Source organism: Penicillium soppii (genome assembly GCF_028829465.1).
Source record: "Penicillium soppii strain IBT 18220 chromosome Unknown utg000010l, whole genome shotgun sequence".
In the NCBI taxonomy this organism is placed as follows: Eukaryota; Fungi; Ascomycota; class Eurotiomycetes; order Eurotiales; family Aspergillaceae; genus Penicillium; species Penicillium soppii.
The window spans coordinates 507,744-531,102 of record NW_026643240.1 but is presented as its reverse complement, the minus strand read 5'-3'; the positions used below and the strand labels follow the sequence as shown (position 1 = coordinate 531,102).

Here is a 23,359-nt window from a genome sequence, read left to right as displayed (position 1 = left end):
AGTAAGCCTTTGCACATCCAAGGCTGTGGTCGAATCGCATCTCACCAGAAAATCGTACTGAACATGTGAACATTGAATCTGCCCAATCACGATTTGATCAACTGTAGGTATATACATACGTAATATATAACATTTAACAAAATCCGGGGTCAATGATCTTAGTGGCTGAAAGACTTCACATGCGAATGGAGCGACGCCCCTCTCTCGGACCGTGGTCCACGGTTTAGTCAACGATGAGAAATAAGATAAATATGAATTTATTTCTACCTCAAATAGAGTCAAGTATACACTTCAGTTTAGTTTGACTTCACCTCATCTTTGTTGAAACCACATTTACAACAACGAGCAATATTTACAATAAAGACCACCATGGCCTTGAGAAGCCCTAAGAGCGGAAATAGCACAGAGTTTCACTACTGGGGATACTCCTTCCACTGGACTGACCTTCACTCATCTGCCAATGACCTCAGGCCCCTGGCCTACACCTGTGATACATTAGCTGACGAGTGTGTTGAGCGATTAAATATATTCCTTTCGAATGACGGTACCGATAAACGACCGTTCAAGAAGGATCTCTACGGCCTGTTGCGAGATCATGCGGATGATGACCCCAAACTCAAGGAGCTCTGGACTGAGATCAATACAGTCCCAAAGTGGGTTGACTGGGATCAAATCCAACGAGGTCAAGATGTTTTCTTCCGATATGGACTTCCGATTCTCAACGTGGTCAGTCATTGGAACTACAACTCGATCCCGCATACTATACTGACTTATGCAATAGCTCAGCTTCGAAAGCTTGCTTGGTGGAATGTACATCCACCTACTTCTCAAATGATTACAATTTATGACTGACATAGATACAGGGGAGCGATCCGGGTCGTCGAAACCCTCGCACGAACAGGTGGTTTCGGTGCCAAGGTAGTACGTCGAAGGCTCCTCGAGACTCTCCAACACATTCTCCAGGTCAATAGCTCAGTAGAAGGAATGAAACCCGGCGGCGAGGGCCACGTATCATCCGTCCGAGTCCGGTTGCTTCACTCGTCCGTCCGCATGAAGATCCTTGCTCTTGTCGAACAACAGTCTAACTACTACGATGCCGACAAATTCGGGATCCCGGTCAATGATCTGGACTGCATAGGCACAATCAATACGTTTTGCAGCTCGGTGGTATGGTTGGGACTTCCACGACAGGGTATCTACCTGAGCCAGCAAGAGATCAGGGACTATATCGCACTGTGGAGACTCGTTGCTTACTACATGGGTACTCCAACGGAACCTTTCGAGGACACGGCTAAGGCTCGTGCTATGATGGAATCACTTCTGATTTCTGAAATTGATCCTACTGAAATTGGAAAAGTTTTGGCAAAGAACATCATTCTTGGGTTGGAGAATACGGCGCCGGCTTATGCGTCGAAAGAGTTCATGGAGGCGATGACTCGACTACTCAACGGAGAGCTGTTGTCTGATCAACTCGAGATCCCTCGGTCTAACTTATACTATCGCATCTTGATATGGGGATATTGCTTCTGGGTCATGGCTGTGTCATACATCATTCCGCGGATATATTTCCTGGACAAGATCACGATTGCGGTATGGAGACCATATCAACGAACGGTCATGTGCTTTACTGATATTGTACTATTCAGCTTCGTCGAAAGTACTTCTACAAGCTGATTCTTGACAAGAATATGGGTCTAGGTGAGGAGTCGCGCTTCGACTTTAAATATGTACCTACTCTCACTCGAACCACTCGCCTTGGGCAGCGCAGAAGTACCAAATTTGAACGGCCTGGCATCGAAAGCTTGGCTCGCCTGGGTTTGCTGTGCGCTTTTGTAGCAGTGGTCACGTTGGGCATGGGATTTGTCTTTGTAGCGAGGACAATAATCCCATCCCATCAACTTTTCTCCGTCGTTCGCGCTTGAACTTTAAGCTTTTCTGAGAAATGATATCGACGTACATTTGAAGTGACCTTACTATGCACGCTACTAGATATCTATTGGAAGTTACTCACACTATATGACTGTAAGCATGAGATTGGATGCAAAAGGCCTGGAAAACTGTCTAACTTTGGAACACGGTAAGTTTATTGCGTAAATTGTCTATACAAATATAAATATGCGAAGTTCATATTAATAACCGTCCCGCTTTCCTTCCACCTGAGCATTGCCCTTGGCCTTTTCTAATTCGCGCAGCATGCCATCTCCAAACACAGCAACATCAGTGATGATAGAGACCATATCGAAGCCTTGCTGAGTGCGACGAAGGGCGTCATCGCCGTCAGAGCCTGAGAGATAAACATTAGCAATACACAGGAGAGAACGGAAACGGCAACACATACAGAAGATAGCAGCCTTTTTGCCCGATGACTTTGCCGCGGCCAGAACACGTTTGATAGCAGACTCATGCTCTTCACCGCCACGAGTGACACGCATCTGCTTCGCGAGATCGAATGGTCCTACCAAGCAACAGCAGTTAGATTTACCAAATCAACTACAGGATCGAACTACCAAACTCACCTATGAAAAGCACATCAAGACCCTCCACCGCGGCAATCTTCTCCACGTTCTCAACACCGGGCCGAGACTCAATCTGTACAATCACAAGCACTTCGCCATGTGTCTTCTCATCATACTCGCTGGGCTTCACGCCAGGGAATGCATGTGGTGCGAACATGGGTCCGTAGCCTCGGACTCCAACTGGTGGGTACTTACAGTAGCTGACGACCTTAGCAGCATCCTCCTGTGCGAAGTAAAAGAGTGATGGTCAGCATCGTGCACGCTGGAGGAATTGAATCGGCTTAGACATACTGCACTGTGACACATGGGAGTCATAATACCGTGGGCACCAGAATCAAGAGCTCGCTTGATCATCCATTCTTCGGGCCAGGGGACTCGAATTATAGGGCTTGCTCCTTCGTGGCCAATGGCGTTGTTGAGCTATTGTGCGTGAGTGATTGCTTTTCCCAGATTCAGTGCATGCAACAAACCTCATAATAGTGGCTGTCATTGATCAATCCGTGTTCGGCGTCAACTAGTACCCAGCTGAATCCGCCCTCTGAGTACTGGGGGCTGCGGCGGAGGATGGTCTTTGCAACGGCGGCGCTGGGGAGCCTGTGCGAGAATGGTCAGCGTTGTTTCCTGTTTGATCGCGGGCTTCACTCGAGATGTAACAGAAGCCCTGAGAAACACGAATATCGTGATACTCCTCTCGAGATGCGGGGTGGCACATACGTTAACCAGAAGCCGTATGATACTGGAGTAGTTGACAGGGCTGAGCGAAGGGTGATAGCTGAAGACATCTTGAAGTATGAGGCTCGACTGCCTGATCTGATTGTTTACTTGAAGAGTAGTAAGAGGAACATTTCGAAATTGAGGGGATTGTATCTCTTGGAGAGGGACACTCGGTCTTGCTCCGACCGATTACCCGAGGATCAACCCCACATCGAGATTCTTCGATTTTAAATATTTTAAATAATTTGGAAAAGCCTTCAAGCTCTAGCTGCAGCGATTCTTAGATTACAGCGTTTATTGTATACTACTACTCTATTACCATATCGTGTTCGGGTTGCCCAGGGGTGCGTTGAAGCTCGAAGCTATTGCGGGATGAAGCAGGGCCAATGACATCCAAGTGCCCCCCACGGGGAATGTTTAGTGTGTTCGGTAGTGGACTGCCCCGAAACCCCGAAGTACTTCTGGACATCTTTTTATCCAAGTAGGAAAACTTCGTGTCTTCGCAAGATTCACCAGTTTTTGTCTCTCGTCGGTCACCATGACTGCCAAATTTTCATCCCCATTTCAACGAGCAGACCTCGCTTCTTTCACAACGCGCTCAAAAAGCTCGAAACTCAGCCGCGAATCGAATTCCGACGATGTACGGTAACTGCGCTCGATCTTCTCACACAGGATCACATAACGTATCATTGCACCTTTTGGATACCAATTCGCCGCCGTCGCAATACTATGCACGATTTGGGACACTAAGTTTCGTCTCTTCGTTGCACCGAGCATTCTTCTATTACCAAGAAGACGGTTGGATCTCCAACGCGTGACTGACTGTAATTATCCGCAACATCGGCCATCTGTTCACCACGCTGCAGAGCTTCATGATTGGTTTTAAGATTGGGGTTACGTTCAACGGATGCTTGCAGAAGGCAACTAGGAACGAATTTTTGTCAATGTAATTATGACTGTCTATGTCGCATGCCTTCTAATCTGGCCCGCGCCTGAGCGTTTTTCTAATTGATGGACTGGCGGGCGGACCAAAATACTTGGTGATGACCCGGTGCTCTGGTTGAATCGGCACTGATTCCTCCTGGCCCGATCATTGTGACGGACTGAGCTTATCTCATTATTCTTAGTCAGCGTCCCAGTCACGACCACCCATTCTGTAGGTAGTTAGTTGATCATCTTTACGTATCCGTACGATTTCTATCGTAACAATGATTTCGAGGTTGGCGGAGGTGAAAAGATGGTCATCGCGAGAACCTCGACGGTGTCGTTCAGAACACAGCATCACACTAACATTTTGCAGACAAATTATGCCTTGTGTCCCTTTGCTTGCTTTAGTATCACGGGTAAAGTTTCCGAGGCTGTCATGACGAAACCTGATAATGTCTAAGACTTAACATAGAGAGTTTTACAAGGATATAATGAAGCGAAGAAGCTACGTTGGGGTCATAGAAATACGTTTTCGATTTCTATGTACTTTTACATCAAATCCTCATTGATCTCATCACAGCATCATCTTCATACACAAACTAGCGGCATAGGTTTCCAATAGTCGGGTGGAATGATTTACTTCTATGAAATGTGTAGGTTAGCTTCGATACTTCTTTACAATATACCATTTTCGATCAAAACAAGTGTATCACCTACTCCACATCCCTTGCAGGTACAGGTGTTGCCGCAAGAGCAGCTTTGGGCACCGCCGGAGCAGTTGCAGTTGGATCCGCAATCACAGGCCATGGTGGATAATTTGGATATTTTCAAAGTAGGAGTTCAGATTGATTGTATTTGGGAAGATGAAGAGAAAGGATTATTATGGCAGAAAGATAGCTTTTATAGGGGTCTTACCTGCAGCGTCATAATGGCGTCAGTGAAGAAGCACATGATTTGTTTGCATGTGCCGTACTTCTTTGTCAATTTAGGGGATTTAAAATATACAACTTATACAGTCAAAGACTACTGATTGATTTGTAGTTTCGAAAGCTTATTTAGGGTACGAATCAAGGGATACGAAGTGTGGGGGTAAATCCGGGGTACCCCTGGGGAAGAGAAAGCACGCCATTAAGCTTCTTCCAAAGACTGCCAGATAACCTTGTGTACATTCGATTTACTTCCGTCACATGTCACCAGTCCTATAACTTCAGCCTTCTATAGAACACAATATGCCTGAGCAATATTCCAAGGACGGAGCTTTCCGAGGTGCGGCACACCTTTGTTCAAAGACTTGGCTTTAACAAGTACTTCAACACCTCATAATGCCACCACCGAAGTATAGCTTGAACATACCGTGTTCGATGATTTTGACAGTGCATGCTTTCTAGATGGAAGAGAAAAAAAATCAAGCCATGTTTCAAGATGCAATGCTCCCGCATTATATCCCGCGAGTTTTTCGGTGAATCAAACAAAGAACGACCATTACCGAAAAGTGGAAGCTAGTGGAGCTTCAGGTTTAAGTATCACCAACCTACTCCATCTCATTGGGTACCTTCCTGACTTCTCGATGGTGTGAGGGTGTGTACAGGATGCTTGTGATCTTGCCAAATACAATTTCCACAAACCCCAGCTGGTGGGGAAGGTCCTGGGAAGTCAATGGAGCAAACCTTGCCCAGCAATCACTATTCTCGAAGTGCTATTCACACTTGCCTATATAAAAGCCCAGTCCAAAACACCCAGGCATGCATGCAAAATGTCTTTTACAAAACCGACATATCCAAATACTATCTATATTTTTAAGCCATGTTCCGGGGACACGCCCTCTATATAGCCCAGGCCATTCTTATGATCTTTTCTTCTGTCATCTTGTTTGGTTATAACCAAGTCGGCGTTGGAGGACTGATGTCCTTCGAAAGTTGGACGAAATCATTCCCCGAAATCGATACCACCCATACAACTGGTTGTACAAACTCCCATAAGTCCTCCATACAAGGACTCTATGTCTCCTAGTTTACACTCGGAGCGTTAGCGGTATCACTATCATGTTGCTTCATGGGTGATGTGCTCGGTCTGCGGAAAACTATATTCGTCGGCGGCATCTTCACTTTGGTTGGTCAAGTTGCCTCATGCACTTCTTTCCAACTGCTTCAACCGCTGATTGGTCGTATCATCACCAGTGTCAGCATCGTAACTCTCTTCAAAATGGTACCGGTTCGGCAGGCGGAATGTTCCAAACCCACAAATCGGGGAAAGTACGTCGTTGTTGATGGCATCTTCATGAGCAGCGGCTTTGCGGCAATTTACCGGATCAATTCCGTTTCTCTCATTTTGATCAGTACTCTGTATCGTGGCTAGTTCCCGTCACGATCCCGGCTGTTTCCTTCATCATTCTGGTTTCTTCCGCCTTCTTGTTCCCCGAGTCGCCTCGCTGGCTCGTTCCTATCGGCCAATGAGAAAAGGCTGTTCAGCAGTTAGCACGCATCAGGAATACCGGCACCGGTACAGTTGAGGTTCAACGCGAGATTGTATCCATCGAGTTCTCGCTCGAAGAAACCGCCCAAACTGCCGAACAGATGAAGCACTCTGAGTATGAGTCGGTGTGATATTGACAAAGATTGGGGAGATTGAGGGATTATCAAGCTATGTATGCAATGAAATGGACTATGGATATATGTCTGATCAGAGATAAAAGCTGACATTTCCCATAGACCTAGGACAATTGTTCATATATATTTGCAGTCCACTGCCTGAATTAATTTGCCCATTGATAGGCTGTTGCTATCCTCATCGCTATCTTCATCGGCAGAGACATAATTTATCAAACGACGCGAGAGCCATGTATTGTCAATGTGAACTGTATCTCCCGTTTGCTCCATCTTGCCCCAAAAATCCTATTAATTCCCATTATCGATCGATCTTCTAGCTGCGACAAAGGCTGGACACATAGGACATGACAATGAAATCTCTGTCATATGAGGCGGCAGAATGTATTTGTCCCCATCTTTGCCTTGCTGGAAGCTCGCGTATGCTATTAAGTATTCCCACCACTCGGGATACCAGCCAGCAAATTCACAGTCCAGGACAACTGTTACCTGAAGATTGTTACCCAAAAGGATATTCCGATTAGAGAAATCAGCATTGGTGATGACAATTTCAAGACCTTTTGTCAGCACGCGCCTGGCAAAGTGCCTCCGCGGGGCTTATTCCTACTCTGAGGTCTCAAGAATCCACTCATTGAAATCTCATTCTGTATTAAATCGTTCTCCTTGGATAAATGGCCATTTGTCCATGGAGACGGTGCCGCAGTCAACGGCGCCGATGTAATTGCCCTTGAGGTTGCGCAGCTGAGAATCGTAGCCACGGAGTTGTTCGGCGATGTGCTGTCTCTGGTCAGGGTTGAGAGTGTCCCAAACTTCTTCCAGTGGCTTTCCAGGCATGTAGTCCATCACGACGCCGACCGCTTTGCCATCTTTTCAGCGTACATCGTGCAATTTCGGTACTAGGATTGTTGTTTTTACTATCAAAAAAATCGAAGATCGAGTGCTTTCTTCACCACGAGATTCTCGCTTCTTCGAACAATTTTGCGGGTATGACAGGTGTGGATCACCTCTCCTTCTTCGTCTCTTACCTTGGTTTTAGCTTCCGCTTTCTCGGTTTCAATTTTGTCGATGTTCAAGAATTTGTACAAGATTTGTCTTTGAGTGCCTCTTTGTCTTCAGCAGGGGCTTTACTCTTTAGCATAGCTTCATCTTTTATCTCGATGGCGATTTCTTTCAGGGGTTCATTATCTTTCCATGATTCGTACGCTTCTGCGGCTTTTCTTCCGTTCATATCTTCATTGGGTTTCATGGTCTGTGAATGTTTAGCGCTGTTCCTTCTGCGCAGCCAAGCGCGAGTTTCCCTACCTGGGTCATTCATTCACCGGTAATGTGTCAGCGAGCAATGAATATCTGTGATGGGATATTGGCCGGATAGCAAGTCAGATCTAGGAAGACTGAAGGGTCTTGTACTAATGTTCAATTCCGAATCCCAGATTTCTTCTGAGTCGTGTAAGGGCCACCACGAGTTATGATATTGGCGAAAGCGGTATTAGCAATCTATGGAGCTAGCCGCCCACCTTGGCCGGGGTTCTGATGCATGCACGACAATGTTTGCACGACATTTTGACTGAGCTACTTATTAAGCATGAATTTTGGAGAAAACAAATGGTGTCTCTATTATCTGGATTGCCCGTGCAACAGGCGTGTTTTGAAGATAGCCGCTTTATATGATCTCCTTGTAGTAACATCATAATGGCGTCAGTGGGAAACCCTAAAATGGAGTATGAAAGGAACTTGGTGAACTTTTTGATGGCTTCGTTTGGGTGAGATATCCTGAGTCCTCCCGCTTTTAACCGGGATCTATATCCGACATTGGGGTCGATCTGCTCCTTAGAGAGGTCGGACCTCTAGGGCTCTTATAGATTGCCGCATAAGCACACTGTCACCTGAGCTCGGACAAATGATAAGTTAGATGGACATTGATTCTTCTTCTTTTATTGGATCTCTACATTCAAGAATGCATATGTAGGTATCGAAAACATACAGTATAGATGGGCATATAGCTTAAGGATAAAGCCGTGGTATTTTCGCGGCAAACTCGGTCCATAAAAGTTTGAGTAGAACGTGGACATATGTAGCTAAAAGCCAAAGCTGAAGCAGCTAAAAGTCGAGGCCCAGTGATCTAAAATAGCACACAGTAAATAGAGGGAAAAACCTAATATACAGAAAGTTGCCCAGTGGTAAGTCCACAGACATGTTTAGTGTAATAAGTAATAAGGTGCTACGATGCAAAACCTCCTGGTGTCAACCCAACAACCCAACCCATATCTTCTTAATATTTCTATTTACTCCCTTCAAACATTTAACTATATCCAGCCTCCTTGTTTGCAGGGAAATTTGAATTTGCTACCTATAGGACCTATATAGGTAGTCCTGGAGGTAATACATGATTCGCGAGCGATAGCTCACGATAAGCCCAGCCCATCTCCGCCCGGCAGAGCAAACCCCCCAAGTTCTGAAAAAGCGGAGCCTTACCTCATTGCATCCGTGATCTTCTCATAGCTTTGATCATCTGTGACTGTTTGGTGATCGATTTGACCTTGTGACATCGGAGCTTTCGGTGATTACTTATCAACCATACCCGCCACTTGAGATCTGCTCACCTGGTTCTTGCATAGAGCCAGGGGATTGGGCAGATCTAGAGATACTGTCGAACTGGCAGACAATTCGTCGTCATATCACCCTTTTATCACCTCCGACCACCCTGATCCTCCTTTCCCTGTGAATACAGCTTCCACCTCGGTAGCCAATCCCGCCTCCCAATCATCAGAGTACCTCTCGGCCGCATCCCATCTGTCAACCGGTCCATCTACCCCTCGCGCGGACCGCCGACGCCGCCTTTCCAGTCCGGATATACAGGGTCGTTCATCTGCGGGGACCGGATCATTTCCAGCGGGATCAGCACGTGAGCCCGCTTCTTCTTCCAACCACCCCAGCCATTTTGACCGACCGGACGGCCGTTCTCCCTCCCCCAAGCGCAGGCGCCTGGTAATCATGCGTCCAGATGGAATATCAACAGAAAATGGCTTCTCCGAGCCTTCAAATGGGGCTTACACTCCGACACCGAGGAAACCCAGTTTGAACGGTCAGTCGACCTCCGCCAACGGGAACGCTCATACAAACGGGTCCAAAAAGCCATCTCAATCTTCCAGCTACTATGGCCATAATCGAGAGGAGGTGACACGGATCTTGATGCAGAGTTTGTACGAGTTGGGTTATACCGGGTCGGCATCGCTGTTGAGTTCGGAGAGCGGTTATGAGCTGGAAACGTCGGGCGTCGCAACATTTCGAAGTGCAGTGCTGGGTGGAAAATGGGCAGAAGCCGAGAGGATTTTGATCCAGTCATTGCCAAATGTTGGGTCGCAGCCAGACAGGAACCCCCCACCAGAGGAAATATTGCTCTTGTCAGAGGATGCCGACAGCAACGAGATGTTATTCTATCTACGACAGCAGAAATACTTGGAATTGCTAGAAGCGCGGGATCTGTCTGCAGCTCTCAGCGTCCTTCGACAAGAACTCACGCCGTTAAATTTTGACGTGGAGCGTCTTCATGCTCTTTCGAGGTATGTGGAACCGTGGTGTTCCAAGACGTACTATTTACTCATTGCTTTTTTCAATTAGTCTTCTCATGTGCCCAATCGAGCTCCTACATGACCAAGCGGGGTGGGAGGGACCTGTAAGCTCATCTCGTGAACGTCTTCTTGGCGAGCTGTCGAGTAAGTCTACTACATGAATCTGCAGGGTATGACAAAGTATGGCAGGGTTGCTAATTCAGCCGCAGAGTCCATTTCTCCCTCCGTGATGATCCCTCAACATCGTCTCGCGGTTTTATTAGATCATGTCAAGTCAACGCAGATCAACAACTGCTTATATCATAACACTGCTGAATCTCCGTCACTTTACTCAGACCACATGTGTGACCGAAATGATTTCCCCTTGGAAGTTGCTGTCGACCTGACTCATCACTCAGATGAAGTTTGGTACTGCGAGTTCTCTCATGATGGCTCTAAGCTGGTCACTGCTGGCAAGGACCACAATGTGCTAATCTACAACACCGCTGATTTTAGTGTACTTCACCGACTCACAGACCATGAGGAGGGTGTGGCATTCGCCAGTTGGAGTCCGGATGACACCAAGCTCATTACCTGCTCACAAGATAAGAAGGCGCGTGTATGGAGCGTTGAGGTAAGATGCTGCCCTTGTCCCTTCCATTTCAGTTGATACACGTGCTAATTCGGGCTGTCAATGGTATAGAGCGGCCGCTGTCTTCTCACTATCAATCACCATCGCCAACCAGTAACCGCCGCTGCCTGGGCAGCAGATGGCGAGTCATTCGTAACGGCATCCCTAGACGCCGAATCACAGCTCCGCCACTGGAGCATTCGTGGTCAATCCCTATACACATGGAAAGGTGGATTCCGCGTGCAAGACTGCGCTGTTAGCGCCGACGGACGACGTCTTGTTGCGGCTGATACGGAAGCCAAGATCCATGTGTACAACCTACTTACCTACGAGGAAGATTACTGTCTCCCGCTCCCCAGCAAACCAACCTCTGTCGCCATCAGCCAAGATTCTAGACACGTGCTTATAAGTCTGGCTGAGGGTGAGATTCAACTGGTCGATATGGAAACCACCGCTGTTGTTCGTCACTTCAAAGGGCAAAAACAAGGCGAGTTTGTGATTCGCAGCACATTCGGAGGAGCTGCTGAAAACTTTGTCGTCAGCGGTAGTGAGGGTCAGTATCTCGAACTGCGATATTGTGAAGCCTTGCTAACAAATCCCAGACTCCAAGATCTATATCTGGCACAAGGAAAATGGCCATCTCGTACAGGTTCTAGAGGGCCACATTGCGGGATGCGTGAACTCAATATCGTGGAATCCCGCAGATCCAGGCATGTTTGCATCCGCAGGCGACGACAATACAGTAAGGATGTAAGTATATCTCTCCCCCTCACACCTGACACTACTAATTACTAATGAATTGCAGCTGGTCAAAAGACAGTAACCGACCTCGGCCATCCGGACCTACTCCACGCAGCCGGGTACCATCGAATGGAGTCACACGGACTAGCGCGATGCGGACAACTACGTTGTGATTATGTACTGCAGAGAATGCCCATCATGACTCTACTCTATTTCACGCTCATTCTTATTGATTCTGCCTCGTATCTCGGTTGGGGAACATACCCGGAGCTCTTTGGATTGAAAGACCATAAACTGCTGTCATGCAATGTTTTTTATTTCTTTGCTCGTCTCTTGTCTCTTTATCCTTTCCCTCATCAACCCCTGGCATGCTTCATGTTGTCTGGCATATACGTCGTATGAGTTCGTCGTCTTCGTACTGCTCACTGTTCACTTCCCAAAGCTAGCAATTTTTTTTCTTCAATACAGGAATCTGGCGCCGGTTTTTACTCTTCTATTGAGATTTCTAGGAGTGTATATTGATGTTTGCTTGGTTTTCGGTCTAACTCGGGGTCTTTCTTTTGGGGGTCTTTTTGGTCGATTCAAGTTTCAGTCACTGTCTTCGCCTGAGTTCAATCTAATATCAAAGCCTACCTACGCGATTCCCAGCCATTTACCGCGGCATTCCATGATGGGCCGTGTGATGTGAATCTTATTCATAAGGGCGTGCGCCTCTAGGGCTGGTATGTGTCTGACTGAACAATTTGTACTAAGCAAGGCAAATCAATGCATATGTAAAGATATATTTATTCCATGATTCATGATTCCTAGTTGCAAAAATAAAGGGAAAAAACAAACGAAACTCCTGAAACGAGAAGACCCTGCTACTTAGCCCTAAGGCCTGGAATTTTAAGAAAAAAAGCAAAATCATGAACATCCCCTGGGATGTACAAATTGGTTGGCATTCTTGAGCTGCAGTTCACTCTGTTAGTATCTGAAGAAGATAGTATTGGCAAGAGTTCACTTACTGAAATACGTAAGTATCCATTTCCTCCACGCTAGAGCTGGCCTTGTATTTTCAATTTTCAACCCATCGCCAGATTACGAGTCACATCCAGTAAGTGATGCAGGACGCATGAAATTAGAAGCTTCAAGGGGGACGAATGATGCCGATTCGCTTTTGACGGAAGAAGAAAGATTGCAGCCGCAAGATCGGGTAATGGCGATTATGAAAGCAAGTCGGCAACTGGGAAAACATTGTTAGTAAAATATGAGGCATAATAATCATGTGGATCTTACCGTTCATTGGCATCTCATCGATTTGGGTGGAGTAGTACAACTCGATATCGCGAAGAATGCGGACATCATCGCTAGTAACAAAGTTGATAGCCACACCCTTGCGGCCGAATCGACCACTACGACCAATACGGTGGATGTAGTTTTCACGGTTTGTGGGGAGATCGTAGTTGATAACCAGAGAGACCTGTTGAACATCGATACCACGAGCCCAGACATCGGTGGAGATAAGCACACGTGAGCTACCCTGACGGAAATCTTGCATAATGCTGTCACGTTCCTTCTGGGGCATTTCGCCGTGCATGCTGGAAACAGTGAAGTTGGCCTCTCGCATCTTGTCGGTGAGCCAGTCGACCTTTCGGCGTGTGTTACAGAAAATGACGGCCTGTGTGATAGTCAAGGTGTCGTAAAGATCACAAAGAGTGTCAAATTTCCATTCCTCCTTTTCGACGGCAATGAAGTATTGCTTAATACCCTCCAGTGTCAATTCGTCACGCTTGACCAGGACGCGGACGGGATCGGTCATGAACTTAGTGGTCATGTCCAGGACATCGTATGGGAGAGTGGCAGAAACCACGACGACCTGCGTCGCGGGAGGCAGGTAACGGTAGACATCATAAATCTGCTCACGGAAACCGCGGTTCAGAAGTTCATCGGCCTCATCAAGAACGAGCATCTTGATGTGACGGGTGCGCAAATTGCGGCGACGGATCATATCAGCCACACGGCCGGGGGTTCCTGATACAACGTGTTGGCCGTAGTCGAGCTTGCGAATATCCTCGCCAATATTGGTTCCTCCAATGCAAGCGTGACACTGGACGTTCATGTAGTCACCGAGGGCCATGACGACGGATTGAATCTGGGTTGCGAGTTCACGAGTTGGGGACAGGACGAGGGCTATTGAAGTAGATCATGGTCAGTATAAGTGATGCCGCGGCGAGGCCAATATGTAGCGTACCTTGGGTTTCCCGCACAACAGTATCAATAATTTGCAGAGTACTGATCGCGAAAGTGGCGGTTTTACCAGTACCGGATTGGGCCTGGGCGATGGTATCGCGACCTTTGCAGATTTGGACAATCGCACGCGATTGGACGGCCGAAGGTGATTCGTATCCGTAAGCGTAAACTCCGCGAAGTAAACTCTCCTTCAGGTGCATATCCTCGAAGGTCGGGGCCACCGTCACCTCCTTGGAGGTGTTGAACTCCATGCGCTCTGGCTGCTGTTAGTATGGTTTCGTTTTGGTCAAGGTTGGGTTCGCATACCCTCGGCGCGTCTGTCGATTCCTTCCGCCATGGTGAAAAGTTAAATGTTTCGGCAATAAGAAGAAATAAATTGAGGATTCACGAAAAGTGAAAGCCTTAAGGTCAGTGAGGTCAACGACCCAACTTTTCGCGGTGGAAGTGGTTCAGGTCACATGACCTTCCCGCAAGCTGGAGCTGCCAATCGCCAACCTCTTTTTGCGATCACCACGATACTTTGTCGACACTCTTTGCGCGCAGTGAAAAAGTGATTCATTACGTTGTTGCACCTACAAGATGTTGCTCGAAGATCAAAGGTTTATTCATGAGGATCTGGAGCGGCTAGAACAGGCTATCGCTGATCGCGTGGCGGAGGAGCCGCGAAATGTGAGTACTGCGCTAAGCATTTGTCGACCATGTCTCTAACAAAAGTTTCTGATAGATTCGCGATCGCCTGGCCCGTGACCATGAAGTCGCTAAGTTTTTGGAGAGAATTGAGGACCAATCGAAGCGACTCCTCGAAATCTACAAGGATGCCGATGGTCTGCGGGAGAGAGAAGTGCAGTCAATTTCGACCGGCGAGCAATTCGACGAATTTTACAAGCAGCTGGGGGAACTCAAAGAACATCACAAGCGCTACCCGAACGAACCTGTCGAAAATTTGGAATTAGCGTACAAACGCCGTCAACCCGTTGAAGGCGAGCCTCATTTCAATGAAATCGATAACATGTTCACTGGTGAAGAAGGATTTGGACAGTACCTGGATCTCACAGCTATGCACGAACAATATCTGAACCTTCCCGGAGTAAAGCGCTTGACATATGTCCAATATCTCGAAATTTTCGACTCTTTCACACCCCCAGCCATGTCGATCAAGCGCAAAGACAAGGTTTCTGATCGCTACTTTGGCTACGTGGGAGAACTCTCGAGCTATCTGGAAAGTTTTGTCAAGAAAGTCCGCCCGCTAGAGGATTCAGACAAACTTTTCGCCAGTCTCAACGAAGAGTTTGAAAAGCAATGGTCAGCGAAGGCGGTTCCTGGCTGGACAGAAGAAAAGTCTGAGAATTCAACATCTGGCCCGACAACGGAAGGGACCGGCGAGGGAATCTGGTGTGCGGATTGTGAGAAGGAATTCAAGAACGAGAACGTTTACCGCAACCACTTGACGGGCAAGAAACATATCCGAGCGGCAGAAGCCCGAAAAGCAGCAGGCACATCCGGCGAGAAGACATCTACCTCACAAATCATACCTTCAGCCCATAGTCTGAAGGAGCGTGAAGTTGCACGCCGAGAGCACATAATCCGAAGCTTGACAGATGTCCTCAAGGGAGAACGACAAGCGTCAAGAATCAACGTTGAGCGACGACAGGGTATGACTGAACGTGAACGTCAAATGGAGTTGGAAGCTCTGATGGCTGGTCCTGAGATCATGGGTCCTGACGGTCAAGCCGGTGAGGAGTCAGAAGGTGAGGATGAGGAGCGAATTTACAACCCATTGAAGCTGCCACTCGCATGGGACGGAAAGCCTATTCCCTATTGGCTTTACAAGCTCCATGGCCTGGGTGTTGAATACCAGTGTGAGATTTGCGGTAACTACACCTACATGGGTCGACGTGCATTCGACAAGCATTTCTCCGAATCACTCCACATCTACGGACTCAAGTGTTTGGGTATTACATCAAACACCAACCTCTTCCGTGAAATCACAAACATCAATGATGCCATAGAACTTTGGGGACAACTCGAGAAGGACCGGAAAAGGGACCGAGATTCTCGCGACAACGTTGTTCAGATGGAAGATGCAGAGGGTAATGTCATGCCAGAAAGGATCTATTTGGATCTGCAAAAGCAAGGCATTCTCTAAACGGTTCTACATATTTTTGTTCCATACAAAAGGGCGGGAGTTCGGCGAATTTAGAACCTCAATCAGTTATCTCTAATCAAGCATTTCCAGCGGTTAAATTTCCATGGACACATATTTCTACCACAAAGCTTTGTAGCGATGATGAGTGAATTTGAAGTTCAAGTCGGCTACAAAAATAGAGAAATCAAGTGACAGTGGTCCATACTATCAACGAAATTGTAATGCGAATTTTGCTGCTTTAGCATGGCAGAGCGCATAAATCAAACTGATCGATGGCCAATAAGCGACATCAGAACATTGACCTTACATTTTAGCATCTCTGCAGACCGTAGGCGCCAAAGCCCACCGAAAGAGGGGATCGCTTGACAAACACTCCATCGCCGCGCGTTCCAGAACCAATCGCAGCCTCCAACTAGGCTCTGACCCTGGAGGATCGGGTAAAATAAAACACAAGCCAGGGAGTGTCTCTACATACATATCAAACGACTGAACGTCTCCGAGAGGCCCAAGGTTCATATAAGGCGACGCTGCTTTTATATCGGATATGAACATGCTCACTCCATACCCGGGCTGAAATGAACCCCAATCATGGCTGCGAGACAGATTCGCAATCACACCTTGAATGCGCTCTCTGTCCAAGAGCTCGCGAGCCTGCCGGAGGTTCTTGGCGATATTGTAAACATGCCATATATCTTCCGGTTGTAGAGCACCTAGAGACCCCCGCAAAGGGATATTGTGCAAGACTTCAGGCGGGGGCAGCACGGAGCTACCACCCTTACTTTCTGCGGGTAGGATACAATTGCCCATATACGATCGAGGTATGTGACCTGCCTTTCGAATGTTGGTTGCGATGAGCAAATCAGATGGTTGTTCTCGCTCGTTAGGAAACGCCTTCAAGCGCGCGCGATTGGTGCAGAGGCTCACAAGTGCCGATACAATCATATTCAGAGGAGTGATCTGGCTAGGAGGGCTCTTGCTGTGTTTCTCAGGAAGAGAGCTTCCAGCGAGAATATAGGCATCACGTAGCAATACTATCTTTTGGTGATCAAGGACGTAGGAAGAACTGAGTGCAAATCGACAAGAATCAATAAATTCTCTGGATTCCTTGGCTCTACTAGCTGATGGAGAGATCAAGGTCCAGGGAAGTCTTTGTGGTTTGATTGCAGATGCAATCTCATGGATTTCTTGTCTTGTCTTGTCTTGCACATCTGGTGCTGTGGCCAGTTTCCGAGGGGAATTTGGATCACGACTGAATGTGGCGAATTCGTCGAAAATAGCAAGAAAGATGGTCCCATCTAGCGCCCGATGATCACAGCTCCATACTAGAATAAGTTCATCCCGTACTATATTAGTCTTCAGCCGTAACACGGGAGAAGGATTGGATGCCGGGTATAGCATTGGAACTGGTGTCAAAGCAGGGTTGAGGCGCCCATTCACAGTTTTGGGTGTGCTTTCGGTATGCTCTTGAATGACCAGGATGGGGTAATCTTCAATCTGGGTAGCACTTGCAGGTTGTACCATGAATAGGTTGCGTCTTCCATTTGGTTGGATGGATGGTACCACTACCCCAGTCAGGAAGGGGAAATTGGAGCATAAATTGGAGATTCCTCTCTCTACCGACTGAACAACTTCGAAGATGTCCTTGCCCAACAGACTAAAAGAGAAAACTGCATTGAAAATCTCCCAGGGCACAACATGGTCTAATGGAGTAAGGTTATAGGGGGGAAATATGTGTGCGAGATTCGAAGATTTGACAATGGGGGCCATATTGCCAAATAGCTGAAGAATAATACTAAAAGATGTAGAGTTCTCTTATTCTTCCACTCAAATACATCTCGAATACTTGGAATATCTTGTGTTTGGAATCCATATGATCATAATGACGAAGATCACCTCAACCATTGCTGCTCTTCTCATTTGGGATTTCTGCATAAGGATCACCACTCACCTTCTCAAGGGTTGTGACCAACTTGATCGCCACTCGGGTCTGCAAGTAGAATAGTATACTTCGCTGACGGTGGATTTTGGGGGCAAGGGTTGACTTTGTAGCGTCAACAGCTAAAGGCCTTGTCAAAAATCATGATTAGTTCCTGCTGATGGTATTTGTTGTATAAAATTCTGACTCCCGCTAGAGTGTCCACATTCCCAGTATCTTAATTATATTATTTTATCACCGTTCATTGATACATGATTCAGTCACGGTAATCTGGCATGGCACAGTGACTTCCTGACCGCGAGGTGGTTATCTCTACCGGCAATGCTCACATGCGAGGTTGTCTCTCGGAGTCTGAACGATTCTTTAATGCTTGCAGGTCTTTACGTCCTTCTTGTATGGTTTTGTACTTGTATAAATTCGGCCTACGATCTCCTTTGTGGCACAAAGTTTATCATGAAGATTGAATGACAACCCTTTTCATATTAATCTCTCGTATGACCATAATTTATTTCGTGGAAAATCGGCACTTCCAATAATGTGTTATCTCCTATTATCGGTCATTTGAGACACAATGTCGATAGACTTTAGCATAAATCACTTTATATCGAGTTGGAAAATTCTGTGGTGCCCACTGCACAGGAAAGCAGCAGACGCCCAGTCCGTCTATAGAGCCAGATGTGGACATAAATGCTTGCGCGTCGGATACTTGCCCCAACACACCACTTTTGTTTAGACGCTTTCCAAAATCTCACCAATGACAAGATGTTTGCGACTCAAGTAGTGTAGATCAAGAGAAACCTATACAGCACTTTGAAGGTCTCATCTTGTTCTGCGAACCATATTTAGGGCGCACAACGAGCGACGATCTGACAAATCACACGGTTGGTGATTCATTGCTTTGTGTCATCACTTATAACTGGGAATATGCATATGTCCAAATTCGTCCTCTGACCTTCAAACTAAGTGCCCAGGTGTCACCTTAATTGTAGGCAAAGTCTCACTATAAGGCCTACTGCAGATCTTAACAACACAGACTCTCCCGCTTCATGAGCTTGTGTCACTGAGTACGTCACCAAGGGCGAAGTTGATGAATTCGTTAATCTTGGGAACATGCAGCCTGTTATGGATATCTACAATGCCTTGTAGTGAATCTCAGCTTGTGTACGCGTAAGATACAAATGTATGTATTTAAAGCCACTTTAAAAACTCACTATATGATGATGAAACCCTAGCTGAGACTATAGTAAATGAGGTATAAAATTTCTTGATAGGAAAGGATAGATATATAGACCATAGAACAAAAGCCAACTTTTCGTATCGACATAGTGTGGGTCTATGCTATCAAAAATTTGATATGGTGCGATAAAACTTGGAAGCTAGGTAGTTGCTAAGAGAACTCATCGGTGTTGCTAGTCTAGTGCCTTTCGTTGTATTAAAAATTTACTCGTACTATCATCCGCTGGTTATATATACTCGCGGAAACATTATATCACCAAGTCTAGCACATAGACCGAGTTGATTTCTATTAAATGCAGGCTTATAAATAGAATCATGGATACGGATATACTTATGTAGTATGTTTTTTTCTAGACAAGATACTGATATCATCAATTAGCTCTAGGGCATTTTAATGGAATTTACCCCATACTTTCTGGGAATTGATATATCGTTAACACCAAAAATGCGAACATTGTATAGAAGAGCAACTACCATATCCCATACTACCATGCTATATACGCCAATATATAGCCATCGACTAAATATTCTGCTTATATACAGTCTAACCTTCTATTTCTACTGATCCATGGATGCTAAAGTGGTCACGTGCCGACGTGAAGCCAGGCGCGCCCGTTTTCCTAAATTTCGCGTTTTTAGATCGAGTTCGGACAAAACGTGAACAGCACCCATCACACAGTTTACTGATCAATTTTTGAATGACAGGACCAAAAATGGGAGATGGGCTTCCAATTTCCGTTCCTTTGTGATCTACTTGCCAAATTGGACAACAGCAGAACGGCCAAAGCGTCAACTGCTGCCAGGAAAGAGAACCCGGACATCCGCATAGTTGCTCAGTGGTTTGCTCGACATGAACGAGGGATAAACGAGGCGGGAACGGACAAAGTGGCACTTCTCTCATGCATGTTTCCCGAAAAACGAACGGACAGGGTATACTATTTGCAAACCACGCTACTCTCCAGAGTCATCGGCCGATGTCTGGGCTTGGGATCCTCGCGACTTTCCGAACTCAACCGATGGCAGTCACCAGGGAATTCGGATCTTGGGCAGTGTGTCGAGAATGTGATGCGCCAAGCAGAAAACCCTGTACCTGCTGGACAGGAGCTCTCGGTAGAAGAGATCGATCGCGCCATGGCGATGATTGCGTCACGATGCCGCTTCTCGGGCCCTCAGGTTCGACGGAATCGTACAGCAGTGGACATCGAATCAACATTATCACCGCTTTATCGTCGATTGAGTAGCCGTGATGCGAAGTGGCTCACTCGCATGATTTTGAAGAATTATTCTCCCGTTATTTTTCCAGAACAGTACACGCTCAAGATGTTCCACTTCCTGCTGCCTCATCTACTAATGCTTCAGAATTCTTTTGATGGGGCACTGGAAATGCTTGCTTCTGACCCGATAAATCATTTCCCGCCAAATCCAGATCCCAGGTCAGCCAAAAGCCTAAGCATCATTGCTATGCAACATTTGCGCCCTCGAGCTGGCATTAAGGTGGGGCGTCCTGAGTATTACAAAGCTCGAAGTATCAAACATTGTCATCAAATGGCCAATGGTCGACGTATGAGTATCGAACGCAAATACGATGGCGAATACTGTCAGATACACATTGATATGTCGAACAAGCATGCACCCATCCAGATTTTCTCCAAGAGTGGGAAGGACTCAACCGCAGATAGGGACAAGGTGATACCCGTGATAGAAGAAGCTCTTCGAATGCGACATCCCCACTGCAAATTCACACAACGCTGTATTCTCGAAGGAGAATTGCTTGTATGGAGTGACAAGGATCGTGAGTTAATGGACTTCAACAAACTACGGAGATTACTTCCAAGATCTGGCATCTTGATTGGTGTTGATAATGATTCCCCGTACGCGCTCATTCCACCGGGTAGCATATGTTCTTGTGCTAACTGGAATAGACCGCAACCTTACGAACACTTGATGATCATGTTTTTTGATATTCTTCTACTTGATGATGACATTTGCCTAGCCAAACCTCATCGGGAAAGGCGCTTACTCCTTCAGAACGTGGTTCAAAAGATCCCTGGTCGAGCCGAGCTTGCCCACCAAGAGGTATTAGACTTCAGTCGAATCGACAGTTATCATCGCCTCGAAAAGACTTTTGCAAAAGCAATCACTCAACGGTGGGAGGGGTACGTCTTGAAGGCCTCCGACGAACCCTATTTCCCGATATATTCAACCGGCGTTGATACTATGTTTGGTCGGTGGATCAAACTGAAGAAAGACTACATCCCTGGCCTGGGAGATACAGTCGACCTTGCATTGATTGGAGCAAGCTACAAGTCTCAAGATGCGCAAAGTCTTTCACATATCAAAAAATTAAAATGGACTCATTTTTTTGTTGGATGTCTTCTCAATAAAGACGCTGTCCAAAAAGAGGGCTCTATACCGCATTTCCGAGTGATCGATGTGCTCGGTCGACACAGCATGAGTATACAGACAATGCGAATTCTCAATCAATTTGGAGAGTTCTATGCTCGTTCGCCTGAAAATTTTGAAGGATTTGCCGTCGAGTATGGACACAACAGTCTTCCCAATGCAACCACCTTGTTCAAGCAACCTTTTGTCGTCGAGATGCTGGGAAGTGGATTTGAGAAACCCTCTGGCGCTAGATATTTCGCCCTTCGATTTCCTCGTATTTTGAAGATCCACTCGGACAGGACAGTGGAAGAGAGTGCTTCCTTTCGTGAACTGCAAATTTTAGCTGAGAATGCTCGAGCCCTCACCTTAAATGAGCTGGAGGAACGTGAAAAGTGGTCCAAGCGTCTCGAAGTTGGGAGTGGACTTGTTCAACATATTGGAAACTCATCAGACCCGGAAGCTACCTGCTCAGACACCGAATCGGAACCAACTTCGCCGGCATCTCCAGCATCCGTGCCCATGGCTGCTTCGGCTGATAGTTATATGGATGCATACCCATTGACAACAACACTAGTTGATGGTACACAAAGAGGACACCAATTCGATCAGTCGCATAAGGATCATTCAAGTGTCCATTTAGTATACATTGATGAGACGATACCCAATATTGACATTGAAAACACAGTCTGCGAAAGCAATGTGCTAGTGGACAATCAAAACTTGTCATGTTGCCAAAGCTCCAGCCAGCGGGATGTAAAAACTGCATCTCAAAAATCCGAGAACTTGTCAACCGCAGTTCGACTTCAGAAAACACTGGAGCCGACTGTTTCTGGTCTATCAAGCCCAATGCGGGCAACCAATCTCTACTCGGCGCACAGAAAATACACACCAGATACGCCAGAGACGGAACCACCTATTTTGAAAACTGAAACATCACTTACATCCCTCAAGAGAAAGATATATCCCCAGTCCCCCTTGACAACGATCCCATTATGGATGCCCGAACTATCTCTGAAAAGTTTTGCACTGCCCGATTCGGACCTACAATTCCACCCAGACATGAACACCGACAGTCTGCGTAGATTTGTCCAGAGTCTCGGGTCAAATGCAGTTCAGTCTGCACTCCAACAATCGAACCCATATGCCGCATCACAAGGCACAAGATTTGGGATAATTTTGTTTGATCCCAACATAACCCCGCTAGGCAAAGAAATGCACAGAGTTGTGACAACTCTTGCTACTACTGTCCATCAAGGAAGGGCTTCGCTGGCTTCTATCGGAAATATCTTCTTTTTGAGCTCGAGCATCCTGACCCGAGATCTACGTCCCGAGGACCTAAGATTTTGCCTCCGTACAACATGGTCACAGATTGGAGGTGAACATTACTACGGATGCATTAGTTGGGATCTGAGCAGGAGACCTATTGGTTCAGTCGCGGATAGAGTGAAAGAAATTATGACGTTGAAGATGTCTTTCCCTGACATAACCAGCGGTGTGCCAGATCATCGGGACTTTGCCTCAAATACAGGCCCGTGGATCAAAGTCACGTTTGATGACTCGGACGTTGCCGTGCTGGGCGAGTATGTTTCAGTCGAACCACTTGTACACGCCCGATATGTTTGATACCCCTCTTTGCTTTGTACAAACGATAATGGCTTGTGTGATACAATTTCTGTAGCTCCTTGAATCAGTATCTCCAACTAGTTCCCTACTCTTCCTGGATAGCTCTGAACATTAGGATCAT

General features: G+C 46.6%; 11 protein-coding genes across 11 annotated transcripts; 5 read left to right on the top strand and 6 right to left on the bottom strand.

Annotated features, from left to right (window-relative positions):
* Positions 1-369: 369 nt before the first annotated feature.
* N7529_010842 (oxygenase MpaB family protein) lies at positions 370-1,922 on the top strand (the record flags this gene model as incomplete). The annotated part of the gene is made up of 4 exons (XM_057246369.1): positions 370-726; positions 782-810; positions 864-1,590; positions 1,647-1,922. The coding sequence occupies 4 exons, from the start codon at positions 370-372 to the stop codon at positions 1,920-1,922; spliced, it is 1,389 nt and encodes a 462-aa protein (XP_057091718.1).
* A 207-nt stretch (positions 1,923-2,129) lies between these two features.
* N7529_010841 (HpcH/HpaI aldolase family protein) lies at positions 2,130-3,298 on the bottom strand (the record flags this gene model as incomplete). The annotated part of the gene is made up of 6 exons (XM_057246368.1): positions 2,130-2,284; positions 2,339-2,455; positions 2,517-2,739; positions 2,808-2,936; positions 2,987-3,110; positions 3,231-3,298. 6 exons carry the CDS (start codon positions 3,296-3,298, stop codon positions 2,130-2,132), a joined length of 816 nt encoding a protein of 271 aa, XP_057091717.1.
* A 2,911-nt stretch (positions 3,299-6,209) lies between these two features.
* N7529_010840 (uncharacterized protein) lies at positions 6,210-6,610 on the top strand (the record flags this gene model as incomplete). Its single annotated transcript, XM_057246367.1, has 2 exons — positions 6,210-6,473; positions 6,494-6,610. The coding sequence occupies 2 exons, from the start codon at positions 6,210-6,212 to the stop codon at positions 6,608-6,610; spliced, it is 381 nt and encodes a 126-aa protein (XP_057091716.1).
* Positions 6,611-7,051: 441 nt separating this feature from the next.
* Positions 7,052-7,392, bottom strand: N7529_010839 (uncharacterized protein; the record flags this gene model as incomplete). Its single annotated transcript, XM_057246366.1, is given in 2 exon segments — positions 7,052-7,356; positions 7,368-7,392. The coding sequence occupies 2 exon segments, from the start codon at positions 7,390-7,392 to the stop codon at positions 7,052-7,054; spliced, it is 330 nt and encodes a 109-aa protein (XP_057091715.1).
* A 7-nt stretch (positions 7,393-7,399) lies between these two features.
* Positions 7,400-7,603, bottom strand: N7529_010838 (uncharacterized protein; the record flags this gene model as incomplete). The annotated part of the gene is made up of 1 exon (XM_057246365.1): positions 7,400-7,603. One exon carries the CDS (start codon positions 7,601-7,603, stop codon positions 7,400-7,402), a length of 204 nt encoding a protein of 67 aa, XP_057091714.1.
* A 74-nt stretch (positions 7,604-7,677) lies between these two features.
* N7529_010837 (uncharacterized protein) lies at positions 7,678-8,009 on the bottom strand (the record flags this gene model as incomplete). Its single annotated transcript, XM_057246364.1, has 2 exons — positions 7,678-7,802; positions 7,844-8,009. Coding segments are annotated over 2 exons (291 nt in total), but the record flags the coding sequence as incomplete, so codon positions are not given.
* A 1,742-nt stretch (positions 8,010-9,751) lies between these two features.
* Positions 9,752-11,853, top strand: N7529_010836 (WD40 repeat domain-containing protein; the record flags this gene model as incomplete). The annotated part of the gene is made up of 6 exons (XM_057246363.1): positions 9,752-10,320; positions 10,379-10,473; positions 10,539-10,942; positions 11,012-11,492; positions 11,542-11,689; positions 11,745-11,853. The coding sequence occupies 6 exons, from the start codon at positions 9,752-9,754 to the stop codon at positions 11,851-11,853; spliced, it is 1,806 nt and encodes a 601-aa protein (XP_057091712.1).
* Positions 11,854-12,885: 1,032 nt separating this feature from the next.
* Positions 12,886-14,249, bottom strand: N7529_010835 (ATP-dependent RNA helicase eIF4A; the record flags this gene model as incomplete). The annotated part of the gene is made up of 4 exons (XM_057246362.1): positions 12,886-12,905; positions 12,959-13,852; positions 13,914-14,168; positions 14,219-14,249. 4 exons carry the CDS (start codon positions 14,247-14,249, stop codon positions 12,886-12,888), a joined length of 1,200 nt encoding a protein of 399 aa, XP_057091711.1.
* A 242-nt stretch (positions 14,250-14,491) lies between these two features.
* Positions 14,492-16,058, top strand: N7529_010834 (SF3a splicing factor complex subunit PRP9; the record flags this gene model as incomplete). Its single annotated transcript, XM_057246361.1, has 2 exons — positions 14,492-14,581; positions 14,637-16,058. The coding sequence occupies 2 exons, from the start codon at positions 14,492-14,494 to the stop codon at positions 16,056-16,058; spliced, it is 1,512 nt and encodes a 503-aa protein (XP_057091710.1).
* A 303-nt stretch (positions 16,059-16,361) lies between these two features.
* On the bottom strand, positions 16,362-17,825 carry N7529_010833 (uncharacterized protein; the record flags this gene model as incomplete). The annotated part of the gene is made up of 1 exon (XM_057246360.1): positions 16,362-17,825. One exon carries the CDS (start codon positions 17,823-17,825, stop codon positions 16,362-16,364), a length of 1,464 nt encoding a protein of 487 aa, XP_057091709.1.
* Positions 17,826-19,950: 2,125 nt separating this feature from the next.
* Positions 19,951-23,238, top strand: N7529_010832 (ATP dependent DNA ligase domain protein; the record flags this gene model as incomplete). Its single annotated transcript, XM_057246359.1, has 1 exon — positions 19,951-23,238. The coding sequence occupies one exon, from the start codon at positions 19,951-19,953 to the stop codon at positions 23,236-23,238; it is 3,288 nt and encodes a 1,095-aa protein (XP_057091708.1).
* Positions 23,239-23,359: the final 121 nt, after the last annotated feature.